Raw genomic sequence first — 12,276 nt, 5'->3', positions numbered from 1 at the left:
GATAGCACTTCATCTTTACCACGTACTTGGAGGTCCAACACCCCTGGAATGGCAACAGAGCATGAAAGGGCATAAAGTTGTGACTTCACAGCTCCTCCATCTCCTAGCAGGGGCTCAGCAGCTCAGCTTACCTTCTCAGCTTTAACTGGATAGTTGATCTCCCCCCTCCTAGTGTTGACTCCTTGGCCAGTTCACCCTTCACCCTTCCACAGCAGTGACTCAGCAGCTTGGATCACCCTTCCTCCCATAGTAGTAGGATGGGAGCACAGAGCTTAGAACAGACATGAATGACTTCAGTTTCTCTTAAATTTTCAAGATGACTTGTTCCACAGTGGCTGCAACTACAAATGTCAGTGAGGGATTGTCTCAAAGCTTAATTACTGCTTGTTAAGAATATATAGACAACAGTATATATGTCTATATCCAGGCTACAGGTCCACTTTAGGTGCTTTTGGTACAGTGTATTACCAGGACCCCATGTCCTTCAAGGAAACCTTTAGTTTAAGTCTCCAAAAAATATTAGCTCATATAATTTAAGTGGCAGAAGTACCTCTGAAACCCATGGGGTGTACCAATGATGAATTACTCGAGTATTACATCCAACAAGGTCAGCTGAGCAGAAATGCCTTTTCTGTCTTTCTAGGTTTGCTATCATCTTGGGAACAGATGAGAAGAATCTTGTGCTACACTTTAGTCCTCGATTTGACTATCAAGGAGTCCAGCGCATGATAGTCATGAACTCAATGGTGAACAATGTTTGGGGAGAAGAGCAGAGGGAGAGTTTCTTCCCCTTCCAGAAGGGATCGGACACTACGGTATGTCTGCCCATCCAACATTTGTCCTGCCCCTCCCAGTGTAAAGTGGTATCATTGGACACATAATATCCATCTCTGAAAGATACAGTAGGCAGTCAGTGATGGCTTACATCAAGGATATGTAGACTCTGATGCTTGCCCCTTCAGCTCCTTCCATGAAGGATGGGAACATCTAATGGGTTCTGTCATGCTGCCATTGTGAGCTATGATATACTGCCTAGCAAATGGTTGTCAGAAATTTACTTGGAAAAACGCACAAATGAAAATGTTAATGAGATATTTTGCTTGTCATTTAAAAATGAGATCTTGGTGAGATTATAGGAAGAGGGAGTGGGGATACAGTAATCTGAGCCATAAGGTGACATTCCATGTCAATCTGGGGAGTAGTGGGGGGGGCTGGCTGGTCACTTGTATGTGCCCAGAATAATGGTATTCTCATTTCCTCAAGTCCGTCATGGTAGATGGGACCCTTGTCCAAGGTCATTTGAACTGCAGATCTCAGTATTGATAACTGAGGCATAACCTTCACTTTGCTATAAACCTGAAATGTTAAGCCCTGCCCCCTAGGATTCACTGTCAAAATGCCAGAGCCCCAGTGCACAGATGAGTCATGGCACTTTCACATTGCTAAGCATCCATGCTACATGGCAATGATATGTGGCTTACAGAAGCCTCTCAACCTGTTGCCCCAGAGGAATCCTTGAGGTTTTTAGGTCTTTGGAGAACCCCTACTACCAATTCATTGGTAGTGAGTGGTGGCAATGCCCCTTACATTGGTGGTAAGAATGTCACAGCAGTGGTCAAAATGCCACTTACAAGCCGTGAAAAGTTCATTGGTATCATGAAGCTGGCCCCCAAAATAAGCAGGCACCATCAAATGGGGTGTTAATCAGCCAAAGCTGAAGGAACCTTGGTTGGCAGAGCAGGACTCCAAACTGGCCAACAGCTATTGATCTCCTGAGGACTCCAGTTATTCTAAGCAACAGTCTGACTGTTGCTAAAATTGCAACACAAGTGTTAATGGTTATAATAAAAATAAACATATTAATGGCGCACAGAATATGTGCGCATATCTTCTGGAAAGGTTTTGGTAGTTCATCTTTACATCTAGCAGTCATTGACTATTAATAGTCCAGCAAGCTGACACTGCCATCTTTTCTTACAGGTTTCCTTCCAGTTTGCACTAGACAAGATCACCATACAATTACCTACAGGAAATCCTCTCACATTTCCAGTCCGCTTTACCATAGAGGAGATCTCGTACTTGGCTCTGAGAAACCTCCAGCTCAAGTCAATCACACTGAAATGAAGAATCCATCAATGGCGGAGCCACCTGTCCCACGTGTCCATATCCAGGCTCTGTGAAATGGCCAGAGTGGATGAAGAGGTTTTGTAGCCGCTCCCACCTCCCTCCATGCTGCTCATATAGACAGACCTTGTGTTTTTGCTCAGATTTACTGTAAGTGAATGTCATCCACATTTCAAATAAAATCCAATGAGCTGTATTGTTCCTGATTGTTTTGTTCTGCTCCCAACTGACTTTGTATTGATTGCTGTGGTGGATAGCATCCCTGCCTGCTGCATAGCGCCCTCCTGTTGGAGGTTTGTTGCATTACTTTCAAAAGGCACACAGTAACCAAGAGGGTGCTAATGCTGCTTTTCCTGTATGCATTGGCTGATTTCTTGGATTTCCCATAAGACTTTCTTAAATGGTTTTAAAAATGTCTGGCTCCCCAAAGATTCATCCCTACTATGGCCAGTTATTAAATAACAGGATGATAGCAGACACTAACTCTAGGACCTACAAACAGTCAAATACAATCATTAATGCCAGGTTCTTGACAATGCCACCCAATATGTTGCAATGGAAACCAGTACTGGCCACCAGCCATTCATATCCAGCTCAGAAGGTACACTCCAGTAATTTTACACCATTATTCACCTGGAATAATCCTTGGTAAGTACTTCCTTCATGACCCCCCCCCCCCCCCCCCATCATCATACAGATTTGTGACCATTAAGGTCAAACATTAGCAACAATTTTAATTTTTGGCACCATCAAGGGTCTGCTGATGCTTTGACAATTCTCCACCCATACTTCAGTTCTCTAAACTTGTGCATTACTGGTCATATCCATAGTCACACATCTACCAAGAGGGTGCGTGGGCCAAATTGCTCACCACACTTTGTACCTCCAGGGTTTTGTCCAGCTCTGGTCACCACCTCCCTATGTCATATCCTCAAGTCATTCCCTGCCCATTCTGAACCCTTCTGACTTTACATTTATGTGGCACTTGTTTATATAATTAATACTGGTAAAATAATGCTATTTAGCCTCATGGAAAGATCTGAAGAAAGTTAAATGGAGTTTATGACTGTAGCTGTCCAAGGCCAAGAGGTGTATCTGTAACCCACAAGGTCAAGGGTGCTAGTAAAACCGGCCAGATTGCTCCTCATTGTAGCCAGTGGGGTCAGGGGTATACTAGGGAAGGGCACTTTGAGTTATGAAGGGAGAACTTGGCTTCTCTGAAGGCTTCTGATCACTTGTATGAATGTTATAAGGACTCTGTCATCTCAACTGTCTGTACATCTGTTCTGGGATCCAATCAGTTCTAATCTCCCTGGAGATCCAAGTTGCTGAGGAAATTCATGTTTGATTTTAGACCTGCACTCCTTTTTCCACAATTACACTAATAATTGGCCATCATCACACAGATATTTACACCAGGGATGACATCATAGTGATGGGGACAGTTATATGGGGGATGGGGTGATAAACAGTCTGATAAAGAAATAAATGTCCTGACTCTGAAATCTGCAGATAACAGTTGGACCATTTCTGTATTAATGAGAATAGAAGATCCTCTGATCCCCGTAGATTTCTCTGCAAGTTGTCCCGACCTGAATGTCTGAGGATAAAGACAGGTGAGATCCTTCCCTTTCTCAGGAAGAATCTGCCCGACTATTACCAGCTGTACTCTCTTATCACCCATTATATATCCTGAGATCTACAAGCTACTCATAGCCAGGAGCACAGACATTCCATACCACCCCCAGCCAAGTGCACAGGCATTCTTGCCACCTAAAGTCATGTACACAGATGTAAAACACCACCTGTAGCCATGGACACAGATGTCACACCACCCATAGCCAGGTGCACAGACTTTCCATGTCACCCATAGACTGACACACAGCTGTTTTACTCCACCCATAGCCAGGTGCACAGACTTTCCATGTCACCCATAGACTGACACACAGCTGTTTTACTTCACTCATAGCCAGGTGCACAGACTTTCCATGTCACCCATAGACTGACACACAGCTGTTTTACTCCACTCATAGCCAGGTGCACAGACACAACACTACACTGAGATACAGATGCAAAGAAGTCCAGCCCAGAGCCAGGTGCATAGATATTCAATGCCACCCATAACCAAGGACAGAAATCTGTCAGCCAGCAGCATGGATGTCATATACCACCCATAGCCAGGTGCACAGATGCCATACAACATCCAAAACCAGCTGCACAGATGTCCCAAGTTACCCATAACCAGATGCATAGACATTCCATGCCACCCATAGCCAGATGCATAGCCATTCCATGCCACCCATAGCCAGATGCATAGACATTCCATGCCACCCATAGCCAGATGCATAGACATTCCAAGCCACCCATAGCCAGATGCATAGCCATTCCATGCCAACCATGGCCAGATGCCCAGACATTCCATGCCACCCATAGCCAGATGCCCAGACATTCCAAGCCACCCATAGTCAGATGCCCAGACATTCCATGCCACCCATAGCCAGATGCATAGACATTCCAAGCCACCCATAGCCAGATGCATAGACATTCCAAGCCACCCATAGCCAGATGCCCAGACATTCCATGCCACCCATAGCCAGATGCATAGACATTCCAAGCCACCCATAGTCAGATGCCCAGACATTCCATGCCACCCATAGCCAGATGCATAGACATTCCAAGCCACCCATAGCCAGATGCATAGACATTCCATGCTACCCATAGCCAGATGCATAGACATTCCAAGCCACCCATAGCCAGATGCCCAGACATTCCATGCCACCCATAGCCAGATGCATAGACATTCCAAGCCACCCATAGTCAGATGCCCAGACATTCCATGCCACCCATAGCCAGATGCATAGACATTCCAAGCCACCCATAGCCAGATGCATAGACATTCCATGCCAACCATAGCCAGATGCATAGACATTCCAAGCCACCCATAGCCAGATGCATAGCCATTCCATGCCAACCATAGCCAGATGCCCAGACATTCCATGCCACCCATAGCCAGATGCCCAGACATTCCAAGCCACCCATAGTCAGATGCCCAGACATTCCATGCCACCCATAGCCAGATGCATAGCCATTCCAAGCCACCCATAGCCAGATGCATAGCCATTCCATGCCACCCATAGCCAGATGCATAGACATTCCATGCCACCCATAGCCAGATGCATAGACATTCCAAGCCACCCATAGTCAGATGCCCAGACATTCCATGCCACCCATAGCCAGATGCATAGCCATTCCAAGCCACCCATAGCCAGATGCATAGCCATTCCATGCCACCCATAGCCAGATGCATAGACATTCCATGCCACCCATAGCCAGATGCATAGACATTCCAAGCCACCCATAGTCAGATGCCCAGACATTCCATGCCACCCATAGCCAGATGCATAGACATTCCAAGCCACCCATAGCCAGATGCATAGACATTCCAAGCCACCCATAGCCAGATGCATAGCCATTCCATGCCAACCATAGCCAGATGCATAGACATTCCAAGCTACCCATAGCCAGGTGTGGGTTGGATTTTTATTTTTTGGGTCGCCAGACGGCATTCAAGATTGAAAAGGGATCTACCTTGGGAGGCTTTTTTTGTTTTTGAATAAAAGACTTGTCCTATACTGGCTGTGTTTTTATTGACTTTGAAATTTGTTGTTGTATGAGTAGGTGTATTATGTACCCCATACCTATTCATGGGGGAAGGCAGGGATCTGGGGGCTTCCAAATTTCAATAAACCCCCCACTCACAGCCCTACACAACCACTAGGTGCATTTCTTGGAAAGGGTAAGTGACATCTGAGTTTTTGGGTCTATAGACTTCAATGGAGACGCTGCAGAAAAGCATGTAGTGCATTGTTGATGCGTTTTTGATGCATTTTGCGTTTTATTCTGCCCAGGAACAAGTTGAAAAAAGTAAAAAATCACTCAAAATGCATAAAAAACGCATAAAAAATGTGTCAAAACTGCATGTGCAAAAACGCAAAATGCACCAACGGATCAAACACAAACTGCATAGGTGTGAGCCAAGCCTTACATAAAGATATTGATGAGATAGAACGAGTCCAGAGACGGGGAACACAAATGGTGAAAGGTCTGAGGGATCAAACATATCAGGAGAGACTGCAGGAACTTCATATGTACAGTCTGGAGGAAAGAAGGGAAAGGATGGACATGACCAAAACCTTTCAATACAACAAGAGGGGGAATAAGGTTCTGGAGGGCAGGATGTTCAGTATGAAGCCAAGATGAAGAACACGGGACATGACCTCCAACTGACTGGAGGAAAGTTCCCAACTCATCTTAGAAAGTCATATTTTCCTGAAAGGGTAGTTGATGGTTGGAATAGACCTCCAGCAGAGGTAGTGAGTCAGTCAGCAGTAAGTGGCTTCAGACATTCTTGGGGCAAACATGGATCTAGACAAGAAAAGGTAATAAAAAATCAAAAGTAAAAAAAAAAAGTAAAAGAAAAACAATTTACAAAATAAAGAGTCAGACTCGATGGAGCACTTGGTCTTTTTTCTGCTGTCACTTATCTTTGTTTTTGTTTCTTATGTGTCTCATATGATGTCATGCATCTCATGTGATGTCCGGGGTCTCATATGATGTCATGCATCTCATGTGATGTCAGAGGTCTCATATGATGTCATGCATCTCATGTGATGTCAGGGGTCTCATATGATGTCATGCATCTCATGTGATGTCGGGGGTCTCATATGATGTCATGCATCTCATGTGATGTCAGGGATCTCATATGATGTCATGCATCTCATGTGATGTCAGGGGTCTCATATGATGTCATGCATCTCATGTGATGTCAGGGGATCTCATATGATGTCATGCATCTCATGTGATGTCAGGGGTCTCATATGATGTCATGCATCTCATGTGATGTCCGGGGTCTCATATGATGTCATGCATCTCATGTGATGTCGGGGGTCTCATATGATGTCATGCATCTCATGTGATGTCCGGGGTCTCATATGATGTCATGCATCTCATGTGATGTCGGGGGTCTCATATGATGTCATGCATCTCATGTGATGTCGGGGGTCTCATATGATGTCATGCATCTCATGTGATGTCGGGGGTCTCATATGATGTCATGCATCTCATGTGATGTCGGGGGTCTCATATGATGTCATGCATCTTATGTGATGTCGGGGGTCTCATATGATGTCATACATCTCATGTGATGTCAGGGGTCTCATATGATGTCATGCATCTCATGTGATGTCGGGGGTCTCATATGATGTCATGCATCTCATGTGATGTCAGAGGTCTCATATGATGTCATGCATCTCACGTGATGTCAGGGGTCTCATATGATGTCATGCATCTCACGTGATGTCAGAAGTCTCATATGATGTCATGCATCTCACGTGATGTCAGGGGTCTCATATGATGTCATGCATCTCACGTGATGTCAGGGGTCTCATATGATGTCATGCATCTCATGTGATGTCAGGGGTCTCATATGATGTCATATGATGTAATGTGTATCAGGTAATGTAAATTGTTACTTTGCGGTTGAATTCCTAAACCTGGAGAGTCCAGAATCTGGTGCAGCTCTGCATAGAAACCAATCAGCTTCCAGGTTTCCCTGTCAAAGCTTCATTGATCCAGCTGAAGGGAGAAGCTGATTGGCTCCCATGCACAGCGGCAGCAGATTTTGCACCCTCCAGTGTTAGGAAATCTCCCCCTTTGTGGTGTAGAAATGACTTTGAGGATAGTCCTCTTTTGCCCCCTTGCTGTTTGTGGTGAGTGGTGACATCCCAGCAGAGTGACGATGGACGACCCATGCTCAGTCACAGCGGATCCACATTTCATTCATTCTCTGTAATGAGCGGTTCTGGAACAATTGTCAGTCCAGGGAGCAGTGGGCGGAGTGATCCCTCCCTCCTGACTGGCTCCACCCTCAGCAGACCTCCTATATAAGAAGAAGTAGAAGAGCAGCTGATCACAAGTGTCTCTGATAAGGAAGCAGGATGGCAGATAATGTGAGTATGAGCACTGGTGGAAGCTTCAAGAGCTGAGCAAATGGTTTCTGTGGGGGATGGTGGGTGTAGTGTGGTGGGTAGTGGTGAGTATTGGTTTGCTTGGTGTGGACACAAGTTGGTGTCGGGCTGATTTGATGTTGGTGGTGGAGGTATATGTATGAGCACTGGTGGAAGCTGCAAGAGCTGAGCGAATGGCTTTTGTGGGGCATGGTTGGTGCAGTGTGGTGGGCTGAGGGTGTTGGTGGGCTGAGGATGGTGGTGGTTATAAGGTTGCTTAATGTTGGCAGTGGTTGGTATGATGTTGCTGAAGGGGGGTGTTTATTTGCTGTGTTTGGATGGTGATGGGCATAGCTTGGTGTAGGGTATGGTCAGGGGCGGACTGACAACTCATGGGGCCCCCAGGCAATAGGGGATCATGGGGCCCCTGTGTCCTTGCTCAAATGCAAAAAAGCCTATGATAAAGGTACCAGGGGTATCTCATGGGGCCCCCTACTGACCCTGGGCCCATGGGCAGTGCCTGGGTTTCCCAATGGTCAGTCTGCCCCTGGTGATGGGTGTAGTGTTGGTGCAGTGAGGATGCTGATGGCTCTAGTGTTGGTGGATGTTGGTATGGTGTTGGAGGAGGCCATTGATATATCAGGGGGGCATTTAGTTGGTGGGTTTGGGTGGTGATGGATATAGTTTGGTGTAGGTTATGGCATTAGTGCTTTGTTGGTGGGGGTTTTGCCTGTTTAGGGTGGGATGTATGTGTATTGGTGTCCTGGCACAGAGCTTGGTCTGCCTTCCTGGGTATTCTTAGTATTCGGCATATACTGGTATGACTCCAATGCTCATTTCCTTCACAATTACTCTTAGTGACTCATTGTTTCCATTTCACCCCCCCCCCCCCCTTATTTTTTTTATGTATATGTGATTATAAACTTTTTCTGTAGTTTCATAAATGGTCCTATTCTGAGGTGACATGTTCATCCATTGTGCCAGATAATTGTTTCTATGCAGGATGGAAGCTGGGGGTGGGAAGGGGGTAGGGGGGTATACTCCAGACCAATCAGACATTTTGATGTACTCTTGACAAACTAACATGCTGACCAGAATTCACCATCCGGCTGTCTCTAGATGGGACTATAACTTGTATAAATCTCTGGGCAGCCGCCATACATGACATGACCATTGTAAGTGAAAATGTATATATTGTCATTGATCTGTCAGACATTTGTGATCTGCTGGGGATGTCTGAGCTCCCTCCACTCTCCCACACAAAGGAGTCAACAAATGGCTGTGACACACAAATCCCAAATATATTCTGAGTTCAGTAGCTGCAACCATGAGATGTCTCTTCTGTCTATAATCTGTGTAATAATTCTCTCCTCCCATACAGACTGTTGCCTTTAATAACCTCGGCCTCAAACCTGGTCACTCCGTGGAGGTGGAGGGCTTCATTCCAGTGGACTGTAAAGAGTAAGTCATGTTTCTCCCTTCAGCTACTTATTATATAATAGATATCTTCTCTCTGTATAATAATTTGCCAGAAGCTTAACTTCCAAAAGCAGAAAAGTGTGCTGTGTACAGAACATCCTACTGATCCCCCCTCGCTGGGGTATTGCCATGCGTGGTCTTATGCCTGACTGTTCAAGTGTTTTGACCTAAACTTGCTCTGACTTTATTTCTTCTGGACCCCAACAAACTTTATAGCTGCAGGCACTATGGAGGAATTTTTAACCTCAAAATTAATAGCAGATAGCACTTCATCTTTACCACGTACTTGGACGTCCAACACCCCTGGAATGGCAACAGAGCATGAAAGGGCACAAAGTTGTAGTGACTTCACAGCTCCTCAATCTCCTAGCAGGGGCTCAGCAGCTCAGCTCACCTTCTCAGCTTTAACTGGATAGTTCATCTCCCCCCTCCTAGTGTTGACTCCTTGGCCCAATTCACCCTTCCACAGCAGTGACTCGGCAGCTTGGATCACCCTTCCTCCCACAGTAGTAGGATGGGAGCACAGAGCTTAGAACAGACTTGAAAATTTTCAAGAGAAACTGAAGTCATTCATGATGACTTGTTCCACAGTGTCTGCAACTACAAATGTCAGTGAGGGATTGTCTCAAAGCTTAATTACTGCTTGTTAAGAATATATAGACAACACTATATATGTCTATATCCAGGCTACAGGTCCACTTTAGGTGCTTTTGGTACAGTGATGGATTACCAGGACGCCCTGTCTTTTAAGAAAAACTTTAGTTTAGGTCTCCAAAAATATTAGCTGATATAATTTAAATGGCAGAAGTACCTCTGAAACCCATGGGTGTACCACTGATGAATTACTCGAGTACTACATCCAACAAGGTCAGCTGAGCAGAATTACTTTTGTCTTTCTAGGTTTGCCATCATCTTGGGAACAGATGAGAAGAATCTTGTGCTACACTTTAGTCCTCGATTTGACTATGAAGGAGTCAAGCTCATGATAGTCATGAACTCAAGGGTGGACAATGTTTGGGGAGAAGAGCAGAAGGAGAGTTTCTTCGCCTTCCAGGAGGGATCGGACACTACGGTACGTCTACACTGGGAGGGGCAGGACAACTGTTGGATGGGCAAAGTGGCATCATTGGACACATAATATCCATCTCTGAAAGATACAGTAGGCAGTCAGTGATGGCTTACATCAAGGATATGTAGACTCTGATGCTTGCCCCTTCAGCTCCTTCCATGAAGGATGGGAACATCCTAGATGGGAAGATCTAATGGATTCTGTCATGCTACCATTGTGAGCTATGATATACTGCCTAATGAATGGTTGTCAGAAATTTACTTGGAAAAACGCACAAATCAAAATGTTAATGAGATATTTTGCTTGTCAATAAAAATGAGATTTTGGTGAGATTATAGGAAGAGGGAGTGGGGATACAGTAATCTGACATGGAATGTCACCTTATGGCTCAATCTGGGGAGTAGTGGGGGGGCTGGCTGGTCACTTGTATGTGCCCAGAATAATGGTATTCTCATTTCCCCAAGTCCGTCATGGTAGATGGGACCCTTGTCCAAGGTCATATGAACTGCAGATCTCAGTATTGATAACTGAGGCATAACCTTCCCTTTGCTATAAACCTGAAATGTTAAGCCCTGCCCCCTAGGATTCACTGTCAAAATGCCAGAGCCCCAGTGTAGTTGAGTCATAGCACTTTCACATTGCTAAGCATCTACACTACATGGCAATGATATGTGGCTTACAGAAACCTCTCAACCTGTTGCCCCAGAGGAACACTTGAGGTTTTTAGGTCTTTGGAGAACCCCTACTACCAATTCATTGGTAGTGAGTGGTGGCAATGCCCCTTACATTGGTGGTAAGAATGTCACAGCAGTGGTCAAAATGCCACTTACAAGCCGTGAAAAGTTCATTGGCATCATGAAGCTGGCCCCCAAAATAAGCAGGCACCATCAAATGGGGTGTTAATCAGCCAAAGCTGAAGGAACCTTGGTTGGCAGAGCAGGACTCCAAACTGGCCAACAGCTATTGATCTCCTGAGGGCTCCAGTTATTCTAAGCAACAGTCTGACTGTTGCTAAAATTGCAACACAAGTGTTAATGGTTATAACAAAAATAAACATAAATGGCGCACAGAATATGTGCGCATATCTTCTGGAAAGGTTTTGGTAGTTCATCTTTACATCTAGCAGTCATTGACTATTAATAGTCCAGCAAGCTGACACTGCCATCTTTTCTTACAGGTTTCCTTCCAGTTTGAGCTAGACAAGATCACCATACAATTACCTACAGGAAATCCTCTCACATTTCCAGTCCGCTTTACCATAAAGGAGATCTCCTACTTGGCTCTGAGAAACCTCCAGCTCAAGTCCATCACACTGACATGAAGAATCCATCAATGGAGGAGCTGCCTGTCCCACGTGTCCATATCCAGGCTCTGTGAAATGGCCAGAGTGGATGAAGAGGTTTTCCCTGTTTTGTAGCCGCTCCCACCTCCCTCCATGCTGCTCATATAGACAGACCTTGTGTTTTTGCTCAGATTTACTGTAAGTGAATGTCATCCACATTTCAAATAAAATCCAATGAGCTGTATTGTTCCTGATTGTTTTGTTCTGCTCCCAACTGACTTTGTATTGATTGCTGTGGTGGATAGCATCCCTGCCTG

The 12,276-nt window shown here is 45.3% G+C and overlaps 1 protein-coding gene and 1 long non-coding RNA gene across 2 annotated transcripts; both read left to right on the top strand.

Moving 5' to 3' along the window:
- Positions 1 to 649: 649 nt before the first annotated feature.
- On the top strand, positions 650 to 2,325 carry LOC149436311 (uncharacterized). The gene is made up of 2 exons (XR_016308318.1): positions 650 to 815; positions 1,981 to 2,325. It is a non-coding gene; the product is annotated as an uncharacterized LOC149436311 (long non-coding RNA).
- Positions 2,326 to 2,590: 265 nt separating this feature from the next.
- On the top strand, positions 2,591 to 12,203 carry LOC149436310 (galectin-1-like). Its single transcript, XM_089661755.1, has 4 exons — positions 2,591 to 2,725; positions 9,511 to 9,590; positions 10,509 to 10,680; positions 11,855 to 12,203. Exons 1-4 carry the CDS (start codon positions 2,591 to 2,593, stop codon positions 11,996 to 11,998), a joined length of 531 nt encoding a protein of 176 aa, XP_089517881.1. The 3' UTR covers positions 11,999 to 12,203.
- Positions 12,204 to 12,276: the final 73 nt, after the last annotated feature.

This window comes from Staurois parvus, unplaced genomic scaffold, assembly GCF_062004578.1.
Source record: "Staurois parvus isolate SC_StPar_1 unplaced genomic scaffold, SC_StPar_1.0 ptg001381l, whole genome shotgun sequence".
NCBI classification, from domain to species: Eukaryota; Metazoa; Chordata; class Amphibia; order Anura; family Ranidae; genus Staurois; species Staurois parvus.
Note: the sequence above shows the minus strand (reverse complement) of the source record. Positions and strands in the feature narration are given on the sequence as shown.

Bases quoted from the DNA above. Each gene is read 5' to 3' on its own strand.
- LOC149436310 (XM_089661755.1), top strand. From the start codon at position 2,591: ATGATAGCAGACACTAACTCTAGGACCTACAAACAGTCAAATACAATC. The intron at 2,726-9,510 runs GTACACTCCAGT...CCTCCCATACAG, and splicing joins ATTCATATCCAGCTCAGAAG to ACTGTTGCCTTTAATAACCT. The intron at 10,681-11,854 runs GTACGTCTACAC...CTTTTCTTACAG, and splicing joins AGGAGGGATCGGACACTACG to GTTTCCTTCCAGTTTGAGCT.